The sequence below is a fragment of the Halichoerus grypus genome, chromosome 2 (genome assembly GCF_964656455.1).
Source record: "Halichoerus grypus chromosome 2, mHalGry1.hap1.1, whole genome shotgun sequence".
Lineage (NCBI taxonomy): Eukaryota > Metazoa > Chordata > Mammalia > Carnivora > Phocidae > Halichoerus > Halichoerus grypus.
The window spans coordinates 78,213,246-78,228,943 of NC_135713.1; the positions used below are offsets into that span (position 1 = coordinate 78,213,246).

Genomic DNA, 15,698 nt, shown 5'->3' on the forward strand with positions numbered 1-15,698 from the left:
TGTGGTATTGGGTAATGAAGTAGTAAATAGACTTTTTAAAAAGGTATCCTCTCCTTTTTTAAAAAAAACAAGTTTTAACAAATTATTGCTGATGTTTTGACTGCATGTACATTCACATTGCTTTTTATCTTTAAAAGACATCACTTTTGGAGCTTGGGCACCCCCCCCCCAACTTCTACCCTCTCGCTTTCTGTTACCATGCCAATGGTTATTAGCTCTCCCACTAAAGGGACCTAAACCTCACTTCCCACAAAATCTATTGAGCACTTACTATATGGGAGCATGAAACAATGGTTCGTAATTCCCAGCATGGCTTTCCCCTACCCAGCCCCCCACCATCCTCACTGAAAGGTTTTAGATCTAATGTCTTGCTTGATCAAAGACTTTTGCATCAAAGTGAAAGGAACAAAGAACAGGACAGATGTCTAGATTTACTTTAATTTTCCACTGGATTCCATCCACTGAGAGAAGAGTTCAGTTGCCTTCTGGATGCAAGGAGCATGGTTCAGGTAACAGGCCAGTTTTAAGATGGTTGATCGAAGCATCCTGTCCCAAATAGAGCCCTTGTCACTCCAGCTTTGCGTGTCAATCACTGGCTTAAAATATCGGAGAATGTAATGCTGCAGAAAGCACAGGATGATTTACAGAGAGGCTAAATTTAGTACTTACCACAGCTCTTACCCATTGAAAGGGGTCAACTTTAGACTGTCTGCATGAATCTTCCCCAAACACAGAATTATTTGTATTTTTCTCCTCATTTTCTGGGCCCCACCTACCATACTTAAATGGAGTTTTTACATTAAAAATAGGATTTAATTTCCTATCTGAGGGGTGAATATCAATTGACAAAAGATAAAATCACATTTAGGAGGAATATTTTGCTCATGATCCTGATAGGATCTTCTTAGGTTGGTGATGACAAGGAGCGAGGATTTCCAACCATTCAGGGCAGTGGTCTTGACTGTGCCATCAGCCAGTTCCCTCGGCTTCTTAAAGATTTATCCCTAGGAGGTCACACAAACAGACCAAGACTCACCCATCCTCCAGACACTCTGTTTACTTAGTGAATTTTCTGGAAGTGATACAAACCTTGAGGTTTTCCGTGACATCTGAAACATTCTTTCTGTCCATCATGTGGTAAAACAATTCTAAGTATTCCAGACCTTTGAGAAGTGCGGGGATGCTTGCTTCATGTTGGAGATAGCGAGTCAGGTCAAGGGCTTTGTCTAGGGTCAACCTTCCTGCACTGAGGGACGAAACAAGTTGTTGTTGGTTTGTACGTATCTTATAGTTCTTAATATTCTTAATATTAACACAAATATGATCTAGAGAGCAATAACAGGAGCAGTTCATTATAGCTAGACCATTGGGTTTCAGTCCTATTTCTGCCACTGACTAGCTGTATGATCTTGGGCAAATTACCGAACCTCTCCGGGCCTCAGTTTCATGTCCTGTACATGAAGATAATATTAGTATCTTCTACTGTTGTAAGTATCAAATGACTTCATATGTGTAGAGTGCTTAGAGTCATTCCTAGCACACAGTAAGAGCTTTATAAGTGAAATATTAGCTAATATTAATATTTAGTACCAAATAATATCAAGGTTTGCATGTTATGTCATTCTCTAATTGTTTCATTTGTGGATTTGAATTGTTCCTCCAAGTGAATTTGGAACTTTGAGGACAGGGGCTGTGTCTTTTCTTTTTTTAATGTCCCTCCTAGAGCCTAACAGAGAAGTAGTGATTATTCTGAGTGGGACAAAAAAAGTACTTTCATCTTTTTTTAGAATCTATTTAGATTCCAAAGTTATATGCCTTCTCTGTATTTTCTTTTAATGAGAAGAACAAACAACAAAACTATTATTCTGAATACCAAAACATTAGGGCCTCTTCTGCAGAGGAAATAAACCATTATATTGTCATTTTTGCAAAGTGGTTCTCACATGTGTTTCTGACAGGACTTGTGTCTGCACACGGTCTGTAAGCTATTATTGTCAGCATCCGACTCCCAGATTAAGCATAATAGTTTGATATGGAAACAGATTCCAGAACAAAGGACGTCCCTGTTGAATTTTTCATTAACCTAATGTGCTACCTCCTTGGGGTCTTTAAAATGTTCAATTCTTATCTAAAAAGAGGGAACTGAAACTAGAAAGAAGTGAAATTAAAAAGAACCAACTTTTGTTTGTGACTTTACTCTTCTTAAACACAATGATACACTGCTTTAAAACAGACTTATGAAAAAATTTCCACAATTTTTTTCTGAAGACGGAGCGCTAAACCATATGCACTATGATTCTATGGTTTCCTGTATTTTTTAATGTATTAATCTACCAAATGTCACGATTCCTTCCCATATGTGTGTCATGATGTATAGTGTTGCTGATACCCTAGAGGATTAGCAACAGGAAAAACTAGGTAAAATATCCTCTTCAAAACACAATGTCTTAAGCAATTTATATTAAATAATACTAATAATACCAACAGTTAACATTTATTGAACAGGTACTGTGCTTAGTGCTTTATCAGCATTATCTTATGCAATCCTTGAAACAAGACTTTATATTAGATATTATTATTTAAAGCTGGAATTTTAAAGACTAGAGAAGTTTTAAAGACTAGACAATTTAGGCTTGAAATGTTTAGATAATTTGCCCAAGGTCAAACAAAAATTGAAGAGGTAATACTTGAGTCATCTATTTTAAACCAAAATTTGTACTCTTAATTAACTTCATTAACTTGTCCACCTACTGAAGAAATATTATTGTTTTCCACTGATTCATTAATAACTGTAGGGTTCCTTCTGCTAAATTTAGACAACTCATAAATTTATTGGCTAGAAAGAGCAAAAAAGATTTTGCAACTACTTGAAAGATTGGCTTTCATTTGCTAAATTGTCAATATTCTTCAGTGTTCCTATTCTTACATTTTTAATCTATCTTCTCTGCAATCTACTCAGAGCTTCTCCTTTGAGCAGACAAACCTCCTTCAATGAACCGTGGCCTACTTCTCACCTAGTCTATCAAGTGTCCATCCACTCAGATGTGGGATGGCCACATCCTGGCCAATCCTGGCCTCCAATGTGCTCTGCTACCAGTGTTCCTGAGACATGTGGGGCTGAGGATTAAGCTTTCAATCTCTCCTTTTCTCCTAACTAGAGATTCTGTAGTTGTACGGAGAAGCTTCTCCTGAGAGGTGTCCTGCTGGTTACTCTCACTCAATTTGACCTAGATAAACATCTGCAAGGAAATAATATGTCACACTGAATAAAATGAATATAGTAATTCTCAGAATAGGAAAAGCTTACAATGCACAATACTCCACCTGATCCCCAATTTTTTTTCCATTGGTGATCTTGTGACCTGATGTATTCTACATATTATTCTGCTGATAACCAATGACAAAAGAAAGAAAACACTTTGTCTTTCCAGGAAAGTCTAAGGAGGAATATACAAAAGTAGCCAATTCCTCCTTCATTTCCCTTTCAATTTCATATTTCTTCAGTGTGAGCAAAGGAACGAATGGATTGTGCACTAGATTTAACATTTAAAATCATAAAGGTTAAGGCTATATTACACTTGACTGTAAAGATGAAAATTATAATAGATTTTATAAAGAAGAAAAGAGAAATGACCCAAATAAATAAAATCATGAATGAAAGAAGAGAGATCACAACCAACACCAAAGAAATACAAACAATTATAAGAACATATTATGAGCAACTCTATGCCAGCAAATTAGATAACCTGGAAGAAATGGATGCATTCCTAGAGATGTATCAACTACCAAAACTGAACCAGGAAGAAATAGAAAACCTGAACAGACCTATAACCACTAAGGAAATTGAAGCAGTCATCAAAAATCTCCCAACAAACAAGAGCCCAGGGCCAGATGGCTTCCCAGGGAAATTCTACCAAACATTTAAAAAAGAATTAATACCTATTCTTCTGAAACTGTTCCAAAAAATAGAAATGGAAGGAAAACTTCCAAACTCCTTTTATGAGGCCACCATTACCTTGATCCCAAAACCAGAAAAAGACCCCATCAAAAAGGAGAATTACAGACCAATATCCCTGATGAACATGGATGCAAAAATTCTCACCAAAATACTAGCCAATAGGATCCAACAGTACATTAAAAGGATTATTCACCACGACCAAGTGGGATTTATTCCTGGCCTGCAAGGTTGGTTCAACATCCACAAATCAATCACTGTGATACAATACATTAATAAAAGAAAGAACAAGAACCATATGATCCTCTCAATAGATGCAGAAAAAGCATTTGACAAAGTACAGCATCCTTTCTTGATCAAAACTCTTCAGAGTATAGGGATAGAGGGTACATACCTCAATATCATGAAAGCCATCTATGAAAAACCCACAGCAAATATCATTCTCAATGGGGAAAAACTGAGAGCTTTCCCCCTATGGTCAGGAACACGGCAGGGATGTCCACTATCACCACTGCTATTCAACATAGTACTAGAAGTCCTAGGCACAGCAATCAGACAACAAAAAGAAATAAAAGGCATCCAAATCGTCAAAGAAGAAGTCAAACTCTCACTCTTTGCAGATGATATGATACTTTATGTGGAAAACCCAAAAGACTCCACCCCAAAACTGCTAGAACTCATATAGGAATTCAGTAGAGTGGCAGGATATAAAATCAATGCACAGAAATCAGTGGCATTCCTATATACCACCACCAAGACAGAAGGAAGAGAAATTAAGGAGTCAATCCCATTTATAATTGCACCCCAAACCATAAGATACCTAGGAATAAATCTAACCAAAGAGGCAAAGAATCTGTACTCAGAAAACTATAAAATACTCATGAAAGAAATTGAAGAAGACACAAAGAAATGGAAAAAGATTCCATGCTCATGGATTGGAAGAGCAAATATTGTGAAGATGTCAATGCTACCTAGAGCAATCTATACATTTAATGAAATCCCTATCAAAATACCATCAACTTTTTTCAATGAAATGGAACAAATAATCCTAAAATTTGTATGGAACCAGGAAAGACCCCGAATAGCCAGAGGAATGTTGAAAAAGAAAATCAGAGCTGGTGGCATCACAATTCCAGTCTTCAAGCTCTATTATAAAGCCGTAATCATCAAGACAGTATGGTACTGGCACAAAAACAGACACATAGATCAATGGAACAGAATAGAGAGCCCAGAAACGGACCCTCAACTCTATGGTCAACTAATCTTCGACAAAGCAGGGAAGAATGTCCAATGGAAAAAAGACAGTCTCTTCAACAAATGGTGTTGGGAAAATTGGACAGCCATATGCAGAAGAATAAAACTGGACCATTTCCTTACACCACACACAAAAATAGACTCAAAATGGTTGAAAGACCTAAATGTGAGACAGGAGTCCATCAAAATCCTAAAGGAGAACACAGCAGCAACCTCTTCGACCTCAGCCGCAGCAACTTCTCCCTAGAAACATTGCCAAAGGCAAGGGAAGCAAGGGCAAAAATGAACTATTGGGACTTCATCAAGATAAAAAGCTTTTTTGCATAGCAAAAGAAACAATCAACAAAACCAAAAGACAACCGACAGAATGGGAGAAGATATTTGCAAATGACATATCAGATAAAGGGCTAGTATCCAAAATCTATAAAGAACTTATCAAACTCAACACCCAAAGAACAAATAATCCAATCAAGAAATGGGCAGAAGACATGAACAGACATTTTTCCAAAAAAGACATCCAAATGGCCAACAGACACATGAAAAAGTGCTCAACATTGCTCAGCATCAGGGAAATCCAAATCAAAACCTCAGTGAGATACCACCTCACACCAGTCAGAATGGCTAAAATTAACAAGTCAGAAAATGACAGATGTTGGCGGGGATGCGGAGAAAGGGGAACCCTCCTACACTGTTGGTGGGAATGCAAGCTGGGGCAGCCACTCTGGAAAACAGTATGGAGGTTCCTCGAAAAGTTGAAAATAGAGCTACCACATGACCCAGCAATTGCACTACTGGGTATTTACCCCAAAGATACAAATGTAGGGATCCGAAGGGGTATGTGCACCCCAATGTTTATAACAGCAATGTCCACAATAGCCAAACTATGGAAAGAGCCCAGATGTCCATGGACAGATGAATGGATAAAGAAGATGTGGTATATATATACAATGGACTATTATGCAGTCATTAAAAGGAATGAAATCTTGCCATTTGCAGTGATGTGGATGCAACTGGAGGGTATTATGCTGAGCGAAATAAGTCAGTCAGAGAAAGACATGTATCATATGATCTCACTGATAGGAGGAATTCTTAATCTCAGGAAACAAACTGAGGGTTGCTGGAGTGGTGGGGGGTGGGAGGGATGGGGTGGCTGGGTGATAGACATTGGGGAGGGTATGTGCTATGGTGAGCACTGTGAATTGTGGAGGACTATTGAATCACAGACCTGTACCTCTGAAACAAATAATACACTATATGTTAAAAAAAAAAAGAAGATAGTAGGAAGGGAAAAATTGAAGGTGGGGAAATCGGAGGGGGAGATGAACCATGAGAGACTATGGACTCTGAGAAACAAACTGAGGGTTCTAGAGGGGAGAAGGGGTGGGAGGATGGGTTAGCCTGGTGATGGGTATTAAAGAGGGCACATATTGAATGGAGCACTGGGTGTTATACGCAAACAATGAATCATGGAACACTACATCAAAAACTAATGATGTAATGTATGGTGATTAACATAACAATAAAATTTTTTTTAATAAGACTATATTACACTTTTTGTTCAACGGATTACATAGGTATTTGGTGAAACCACGAGCTACTCACCTAAATTTTAAACCTGGAGTCAAAAGCTTAAATGCTTAAATGCTCACCCTAAGTGAGTGAAGCAGGCCACTCATGTACCATTTGGGACTTTGGTGCATGGGACAGTGAAGGCCTGGCTTCAGGAAGGATCTGCCACTGCACCCTCCTCTATGTGGAAATGAAGGTCCACAGTTGCCACATCTTCTCACTTTCAAAAGAGACTCCAGAAGTCAGGATTTGTATATAAATTTCCCCACATTTTAAAATGTCAGATTACATGTTTAAATACTGTATGGGTCAAAACACCTTATCAGTAGGTAGGCTTTGGTCTAAGTGGCCAAGATTTCATTCCTTTTAAAAAGGAGTAAAGAAATTTTCTTGGGGTCACACATCTAATAGGTGACATAGTGAGGAGTTGAATCCAGGGCCAATTCGTTCCAAAGTGCATGCTTTTTTCCAATACATATTTTTGCCTTGTGGCATAAGCATTGGGTTAGTAGTTTTTAAGAGATATAAGATAGAAAGCCATCATTTCTTGATATAAACACAAACCTATCTCTAAATGCTAACCTTCATTCAGATCCATCTCATACGAATGACCAACACTGAATGTTTAATTTTGAAATCTAGCATATCTGGTTATGAATAAGTTATTTCCTGTGAAATCAGATGAAATTTTGCATTACCTTACTAGCTGAAATGCATCATGAATCAGACCTAGTCTGTCCTTAGGTCTGAGAAGTGTGTGGTTCTGATTCAGCTGTGTAATAAGTTGGTCCCATCCGTGCCCCTCATAGTGGACAATGTAGTAGCCATTTGAGTCCACATTGAATTTCACCCAACTGGTATTTTCAGATAATTCCAGAGTATCTAGGAGGAGGAAATTGGCATAGCATTTTGTTACCAGCATACATACCAGGACATCTCCAAAACTGTTAGTTCTCATGCTATTACTAATTAATCAGTGGGAAGACACAAAGTTTTGGAAGAATCATTATGATATTCATTTTCATAGTCTACTGAATGGGTTTTTTTGTGGATTATGGTCTTATTAAATTAATAAATAAGTTAATTCATAGGAAAAGGGCTGCTAAATTTGTTCTCAAAAGCAGTCTCTGCAGGTCTAAGAGTCCCAGTTAACCAGATGATAAGCATGATTGGAATTTGACTTAATTTATTTGTGGCGTTGTTACTGGTCACTGAAATATGCATATGTAAATAGATGATCCATTGGTCTAGTCCTCATTTTGGATGAAATAAGGATTCCAGGTTGAACATGACATTATGATGGAAACCCTCTCACATTTCAGTGAGGTGTTCAAAAGAGAAATTAAAATTATATTATGTATTTTTAATATGACAGACACTATACAATGTGGTAAAAATAACATTATCATATTCTCTCAATAGTTCTGTGAGACCTAGTCCCCATTCAAAATAAGATGAGAAAATTGAAGCTCAGGAGGAGTAAAGAAATTTTCTTGGGGTCACACATCTAATAGGTGACATAGTGAGGAGTTGAATCCAGGGCCAATTCGTTCCAAAGTGCATGCTTTTTTCCAATACATATTTTTGCCTTGTGGCATACGCATTGGGTTAGTAGTTTTTAAGAGATATAAGATAGAAAGCCATCATTTCTTGATATAAACACAAACCTATCTCTAAATGCTAAAAGCACAAAGAAAACTTCCCACTGAATAGAAAATTCAAATTTTCCAACTAAAGGGCTCTTTTAGTAACTAATAAATGGAGAAATAAGAACTTCCCCGAATATGAATCTTTTATTATGAGATTTACTTATAGTACCTTTCTTCCAAATAACCCAGAACATGTTTAATTTCAGAATTGAAACACCTGTTTGGCTAATGAGTTCATTACCTGTCCTTGATTTTAGAACGTGTCTATGGATCACATTAGAGGAACTCGTGGAGTAGGTCAGTGGAATATGCCAGAGGTACCTATGTCAGAAAATAGAGATTGTTACAGACTAAATGAATGGCCCTTTTAATGTTCACATTGTTAGACTCAGATAGGCTGTAAAAGGCACCTAATGGCCCATCTTTCACACCTTCAGTGGCCTTATAAATTTTACAGGCTAAGACTTGCAGATCCTTGAGTATGCAAAAATTCTTCCATATGATTATATGTATACCTAGTTGAGCTCTGTCACAATTATCTGTGCCACCGCTGTCCAAATCTCATACCACAAATTCTGCTGATTGTTTTCTTCTAAGCAAGAGGAAAAAAAATCCAATCTTCCTTTCAGATTTCCAAAAACTCTGGCGGCCTGATATTAATTCAAATAACCAAAGAAAACTTCAAGAAAAGCCTCAAGAGATAAAGATCTGACCTCAGTATGATTTCCACTTATCCTTTTGTTCAACAAAGCCACCCACACCCAACGCCTGCACTGGTAAGTAACTGTAAGTGGTCACCAAAGCCACAGTCTAGGATCTGCAGATCAGCCAAGTCCAGGGAGCAGAAAAGCAGAATGGATTGGAGGAAAAGACCAATTTCAATGGTACTCTGGTTACTTTTCAAATGTTACTTACTACAGTAAATAACAGAAATCGGCTAGTGTTTTTTTGACTTGCTAACAGGTTCTAGAATTCATTTCCTCTATCACACCAAGCCATATTAGCTATAGTAATCTTGCACATGTAAAATGATGTGCTTGAAAATACCAACAGGTATAAAACAGAAAGAGGAATAATTGAGGATGTACCTATTGGTCTTCAGTAAAATATAAAACAATGAAAGAAACAGCATACGCTGACTTTATCTAGCTAAATGTCAGAAGAGATAATCAACCTGCCAACCCGTAAAGTATCAATAATTAACAAAGCAATTGAAAAATTTATACAAAAAGGTAAAAATGGACACATAGATATTGCCAAGATTTAACAGAATGATCTGGATTGATCTTGGCTCCAGAAGGAAAGGAATTTTTTTCCCAATAAACATAGCTGGGAGTGTAAAAGAGGGAGAGTAGCATTTCATGAGTTTGGATAGGCATGACTCGGACAGTAAGAATTTTATAAGAATCATCTAAATACTGCCTCGGAGGAAAAATACACATCATTGTAATAGATATTTGTTATCCTGGCCCATCCACACCATTGAACTCCCCCTTGACATTTTGATAAGTTACAAAAGCGTGAATCCCGCCTTCCCAGTAACGAATCAAACATTAAATTTTCCAGGCTGCGTTGTCAAGATATAAACTGTTTTAAGCTCTCTGAGGTTCAGACTTCAGAAGGGCACACAGAAAAATGAAATGATGTGTACACACAGAAGTGGCATAACAGTTGCTGTTGGGTTGGAAACAGGCAACTGACCAAATAGAAAAGAAAAACAATATATTCTCTGTGTTAAAGACCCTGAATTTGCTTCTGATTCTCAGAAAACTTCTAGAATTGTTATTAGACAGATAACATCCCTAGAAAAAGAAATAACAATCGTAAGAGCCAGTACAGATGCACTTGTATTATTTCATTTAAAATTGTCCTCCTTCATCTCGTGGATAGAACTAATAGATCAGAGAAATGTGGACAGTGCTGTGTTTCTTGATTTTAGTAACGCCTTGAACGCGTCTTCTTAGGATAGGCTGGTGAACGAGATGATAGTACGGTTCATTGGATTTACTTTCATTATTACCATGACACATCATATGTTTTAAGATATCCCGTTTATAGTCAGTTACTGAAAAACAAAAGGCCACGAGAGGTTTAATTCACAGGATTCACAGGAAGGTAATTCACTGCCTAGGGGATATATTTTCTCTTCTGATAAGATGTGTAGCTGTGGTAACACTTTCTAGGTATGCGCTAGTCACACAACTATGAGGCCCCAGAAATCTAGGATGGAAAAGAGTAGGACACATTTCAACAGAAATACAAACTGACCGCGCTCTGCATCAGAGCTGAGCGGCTGCTGCGGAATTACTAAGAACAGAGCTGCGCGGCAAGGCCGTCGGGGCCGCCCGAAGCTCCTTAAGTCTGTTGTCAAGGCTAGTTCGGGCCTCTGACTCCTGTGTAGAAAGAGCATCCACCACGTTGCCAGAGAAACTGAAAGAAAGCTAATGGAACAAGGAGCAAGCTGAGATGAAGTGACCCAGGCGAACAGAAGAAAAGCAGCCACCTCTCCTGCAGGGCCCTCCATTCAGGGTCCTCTTTGAAAACACCGCTCAGGAAGCGCTCCTGCTGCAGCCTGAGGGAACGCCCTTCTCGTGTAACCACCACCAGGGCGATTCCTTTCTGCTGAGTCCACGTCGTCATCATCTCCTTGACCTCCACGTTTTCCCCCAGGAAGGCGAGCTGAAATGACAAGTGACTTTGGTGACTCGAGACAGAGGAGAGCAGAAACGCAGATCTCCTTGGATGCCAGAAACAAGGCTTGAGGAGGAAGAGGGGAGGCTTCCCGCTGTCACCTCGGGGCTGGAACAGGAGCAGGGCTGCCCCAGCGCAGCTCTCTGCAAGTTAACTGAAGGAGGGATGTGTGCGGCAGCTAGAGGGTTAACATGTGGTGGCAAAGTCCCAGAGGAAGGCCTTGCTTGAGCCTGGAGCCTCCCTCCTGCTCCATTTAAAAAAACAAAACAAAACAAAACACAAAAAAACAAAACAGGAAAAACAAAAACCCACCTCTCCATTCTAAGAACAGTGGAGTGGAGGTGTTTAGGAGAGAAATGTCTATCTTTAGGGGAGCGTTAAATATTCCAAAAGAACTATATTATATCAATACATGTCTATTGAATGGAGAACAAAACCTCTAGCTTCCTAGCTTCTGTTACGGATTTCTGACCACTGGATTATGCTGAATCTTCCTTTAAAAACTACAATTTATGGGATTACCGTGACTCTTTTTAAAAAGAGTTCCCCTTTTCTTTCATGGTGACTTTTCTTTCTTCTCTACTAAAGTGTTCCACTAACTTCCCAGAAGTAAACAAAAAGATGGGGCCTCAAGAAAACCATTCACTATATTTCCAAACCTAACATACTTGCTTTGGCATCTTTCTGAGCCTGGAGGATGCCAATGCAGCACTAACCACGCAGAGGAATTCTGAGCTGAGATATTTTTAGCTAGCAGTGGGGTTGTGGGAAAGCTGAATTATAACAACAAAAATATAGTAGTAACAGCATCATCCCCCTAAATGGCCTGAACATTCCTTTTCCAGTCAACTTTGTTTCAAGGAAAATTGTGGAACTCTCTTCCTTTCCAGTTATTTAAAGGGACAGTTGATGGGGCACCTGGGTGGCTCAGTCAGTTAAATGTCCAACTCTTGGTTTCAGCTCAGGTCATGATCTCATGGGTCAGGGGATCGGATGGAGCCCCACGTCAGGCTCCCCCCTGAATGGGGAGCCTGCTTGAAGATTCTCTCCCTCTGCCCCTCCCCCCACTCTAGCACTCTCTCTCTCTCTCTAACAAATAAATAAATCTTTAAAAAAAATAAAGGGACAGTTAGGCTCATCTACATACTCACTTTGGGTATGTGATGCCCCAGACCTCTTCTACTCTATAAGTTTCTTTATACTTACTGTATTGCTTGTCATCTTGGAATCAGAATAACAAAATTCACCGGATGTAAAATCACCTAGACAGCTCTATAAAACAAGAATGGAACACCACCATTTGGGTACTGATAGTTGGCTGAATATGCATATTAGACATGAATGTAGACATTTAATAGCTGTGATGTAATTAAGAAAATAAATACTGAACTTGGAATCAAAAGATAGATCTCAAGTACTGGTTCCATCATGGCATGTGTATATATAACCTTGGCGCCAATCTCTCCCTCAGTATTACTTTTCCCACCTATAAAATGGGGCAAGAATGCCTACCTTCTTCTTGAGATAGCTAATAAGCATGATATGACAAAAATTAACACAGGAATATTCACAGTTGGCCTAAAAGAATCCTGCAATTGTTGGCCAAATTTCTCCTTTAATATCCCCCCAATACCCACTATGCACACCAAAGACAGATTGTTCCTTGTTGAAGAAAGGCAAGGTTAATGTCTACATACACACACACACACACACACACACACACACACACACACACACACACAGCAAATGAGAGGGGGAAAGTGAGGGATGGGAGAGAAAAGCAATGTGAGGCTTGTTGAGAAGTTTAGGAGGACTGTGGAGAGAGAGCACCTAGACTGTCAGCGGGAGGTGATGGAAGCGGATAAAGAGCACTTATACAGGTCGTACTGAGGACTGTGTACTTCAGTCCCTTTTATGATTTTCAAGAAATGTGAATAAAAGATTTGAGCTACATTGAAAAAATGTTTAATGACTTGACTTTGTTTCTTTGACTACAAAATCACACATAAATTATTAGACCACGAGGGTTCAGACTTTATAAGAGCATTTAAAAAATCAAATGAGATAATGCACTTGAAATATCATTTTAAACTATTACGTGCTATGTAAATATTGAACAATATTATGACTATCCCTGGGCCATAAGTGGTTATAAGGAAGAGAGGACCCCTTCTGTCTACAATGGCTTAGGGTTTGTCTACCTGTATGAGCCCTGCCAGTCCAATAATTCTGTGAAAGATTATTTTACTCACAGTTGAAAATTTAAGAATATTTTAATAATTATTAGAATCCTCTGAGTTGACTGCATGTTTTCTTTGTTTTACCTATTATACTACATGAATCCCAATGACAAAGAGACCAAGTGTTCTCTAATTAACAATTAATTGTTTATTAATCACAATGCTAGGTGCTGTGGCATTAAAAAAAAGAATAGATATGATTCTTGTTCTTAAGCAAATTTTATTATTCTCACCATTGTTATTACTGAACCATTATAAACTAATAAAAGAGAATGTCCCTGTGTAGAACAGATTCATAAATGCGCTTCTAGGTATTGAGCAGAAAGGCAAAACACTGAGGGGTGGAGTAGTCTGTAAGGAGGAGGTAAAATCTCAGCTAGAACTCAAAAGATGGATGGCATTTGGGCGCCTGGGTGGCTCAGTTGGTTAAGCGACTGCCTTCGGCTCAGGTCATGATCCTGGAGTCCCTGGATCGAGTCCCGCATCGGGCTCCCTGCTCAGCGGGGAGTCTGCTTCTCCCTCTGACCCTCCCCCCTCTCATGTGCTCTCTCTCTCTCATTCTCTCTCTCTCAAATAAATAAAAATCTTTAAAAAAAAAAAAAAAAAAGATGGATGGCATTTGAATTGTTGGCAAGAAAAAAAGTGCATTTCAGGTAGCAAGGGCCCTCAAGACAAAAACGTGATGACATAAGGATTGAGTAGGATTTCTTCCTATGAGGGAGAAGATGTGTCTCATGCAATGGAGAATACCTGCTGGACAATAAAGTTGAGAAGGTAGAGTTCAACCTTAAAATTTGGGCAGGGAAGATTAGATATTCATGGCAGGAATCACAAAGTCATTAAAGATTTTGGAAAATGGGGAGATAAAAGTATCAGGTTAACTATAGAAGGGAACCAAAGAGAAGGAGACCAGATATCAAAGGCCTGTGACTAGCCCATGATGGGTGGCATCCTGGTTTAGTGTGGTGCCAAAGGAAAAAGGAACATGCTGCCTTCTATGGACCCTGGCAATGTAGAAAGTGGAATAGATACTGGTTGGCTGACAGTACAACTATTTATAAACCTTCATAATTAGCTTGTTACATTTTAGGCTCAACAACAGTTTCTGTTACCCAATATATGACTTACATTTGACAGACTGCTCCACAAATCATCATTTTTAGCATTTCCATAACTGAACCTCTTTAAGTAGTAAATAATTCCTTTGTGGAATTTCTCCTCATTCAGAAAATCCTTGAGCATATTCAAAATACAAGCTCCCTTAAAAAATAAAGAAAGAAAGACAACAAACAAAAAAAGAAGATAAAGAAAAAGGTTGTATGATTTTTTTTTAAAGGAAGCTTAAATCTTATGGAAGACGCGTAATGTCTGAAAAATGAACATCAAATACAAGAAACATAGAACAAGTGGCGGTGACCTGCAACCAATTAAGTTCAACTGCTGGTCTTACAAGCCTCATTATATTTCTCCTGAAAGCAGAGCTCCCACCTGCCCACAGCATTTACTACCTTGTTATAGGAAACTGCATCAAACATTTCCGCTATCTGAGTAGGAGTTTCTGCTTGATTGGAGATAGGACGGGATGAATTTAATGAATCTTTTTTAATTACTGCAAAACACACATCCAAAAAAGCATCATCCTAAAGAGGGAAAAATTTTTTTTCACTTTCAATTTGAAACTTTCAAAGCAAGAGAAAACACAGTAGGCTTAGGAAGATATTCGTAGAAGTAGTCAAACAATATTTCTTACAATTGATTGTAAGTTTCTTTCCCCATCTATATTCCCCTGCCACCCATTCTCTACTTCATAAAGGTATAAATCCAACATTCCTTCAGACATTGTTTGAATGTTTACCATGTACCAGGCCCTTGGATACAGAAAAAAAATGGTTCCCATTTAGTGAACATTTCCTATGTGCCAGGACCTTACATCTATCATCTGTGATCCTGTCAACACCCTGCAAAGTAGATGCATTATGTGCACTTTACAAGTGAGAATATATGAAGCTTTGGGATTACACCATGGATTCAACACATAGCAAATATGAAGATACTGACTCTGAATCCATGTCTGCCTGTACCATACTGGACCAAATGCCTACCCCAAAGAGCTAAGTAACCATTACAAACCACCTTGATAGGTAGTGTTTAGACTCTTTATGCCTAAAGAAAAAGACATGTTTGAAAAAAATCTTTTCATACATTTTGGGGAAGTGAATAGGCCTTTTGAAAATTCTAGAGGAGCATGCCCCAGTTATGCTTAATTTTCAGGTGACATGCCGAGAACTCTCCACAGGATCTCTAGCTATGGGCACCATCTTGTCCTATATCATTGTATAT

General features: G+C 38.5%; 1 protein-coding gene across 2 annotated transcripts in view; it reads right to left on the minus strand.

Moving 5' to 3' along the window:
- ERAP2 (endoplasmic reticulum aminopeptidase 2) overlaps positions 1 to 15,698 on the minus strand; it is a 42,554-nt gene that overhangs the window by 7,355 nt on the left and 19,501 nt on the right. For both annotated transcript variants that reach the window (XM_036105311.2, XM_078067012.1), the window contains 8 exons: positions 14,867 to 14,998; positions 14,487 to 14,618; positions 12,325 to 12,390; positions 10,931 to 11,106; positions 8,669 to 8,748; positions 7,477 to 7,660; positions 1,090 to 1,246; positions 436 to 620 (listed from right to left, as the gene is read on the minus strand). In XM_036105311.2, coding sequence (XP_035961204.1) covers positions 436 to 620; positions 1,090 to 1,246; positions 7,477 to 7,660; positions 8,669 to 8,748; positions 10,931 to 11,106; positions 12,325 to 12,390; positions 14,487 to 14,618; positions 14,867 to 14,998 — 1,112 coding nt within the window. The remainder of the gene's footprint in view (positions 1 to 435; positions 621 to 1,089; positions 1,247 to 7,476; positions 7,661 to 8,668; positions 8,749 to 10,930; positions 11,107 to 12,324; positions 12,391 to 14,486; positions 14,619 to 14,866; positions 14,999 to 15,698) is intronic.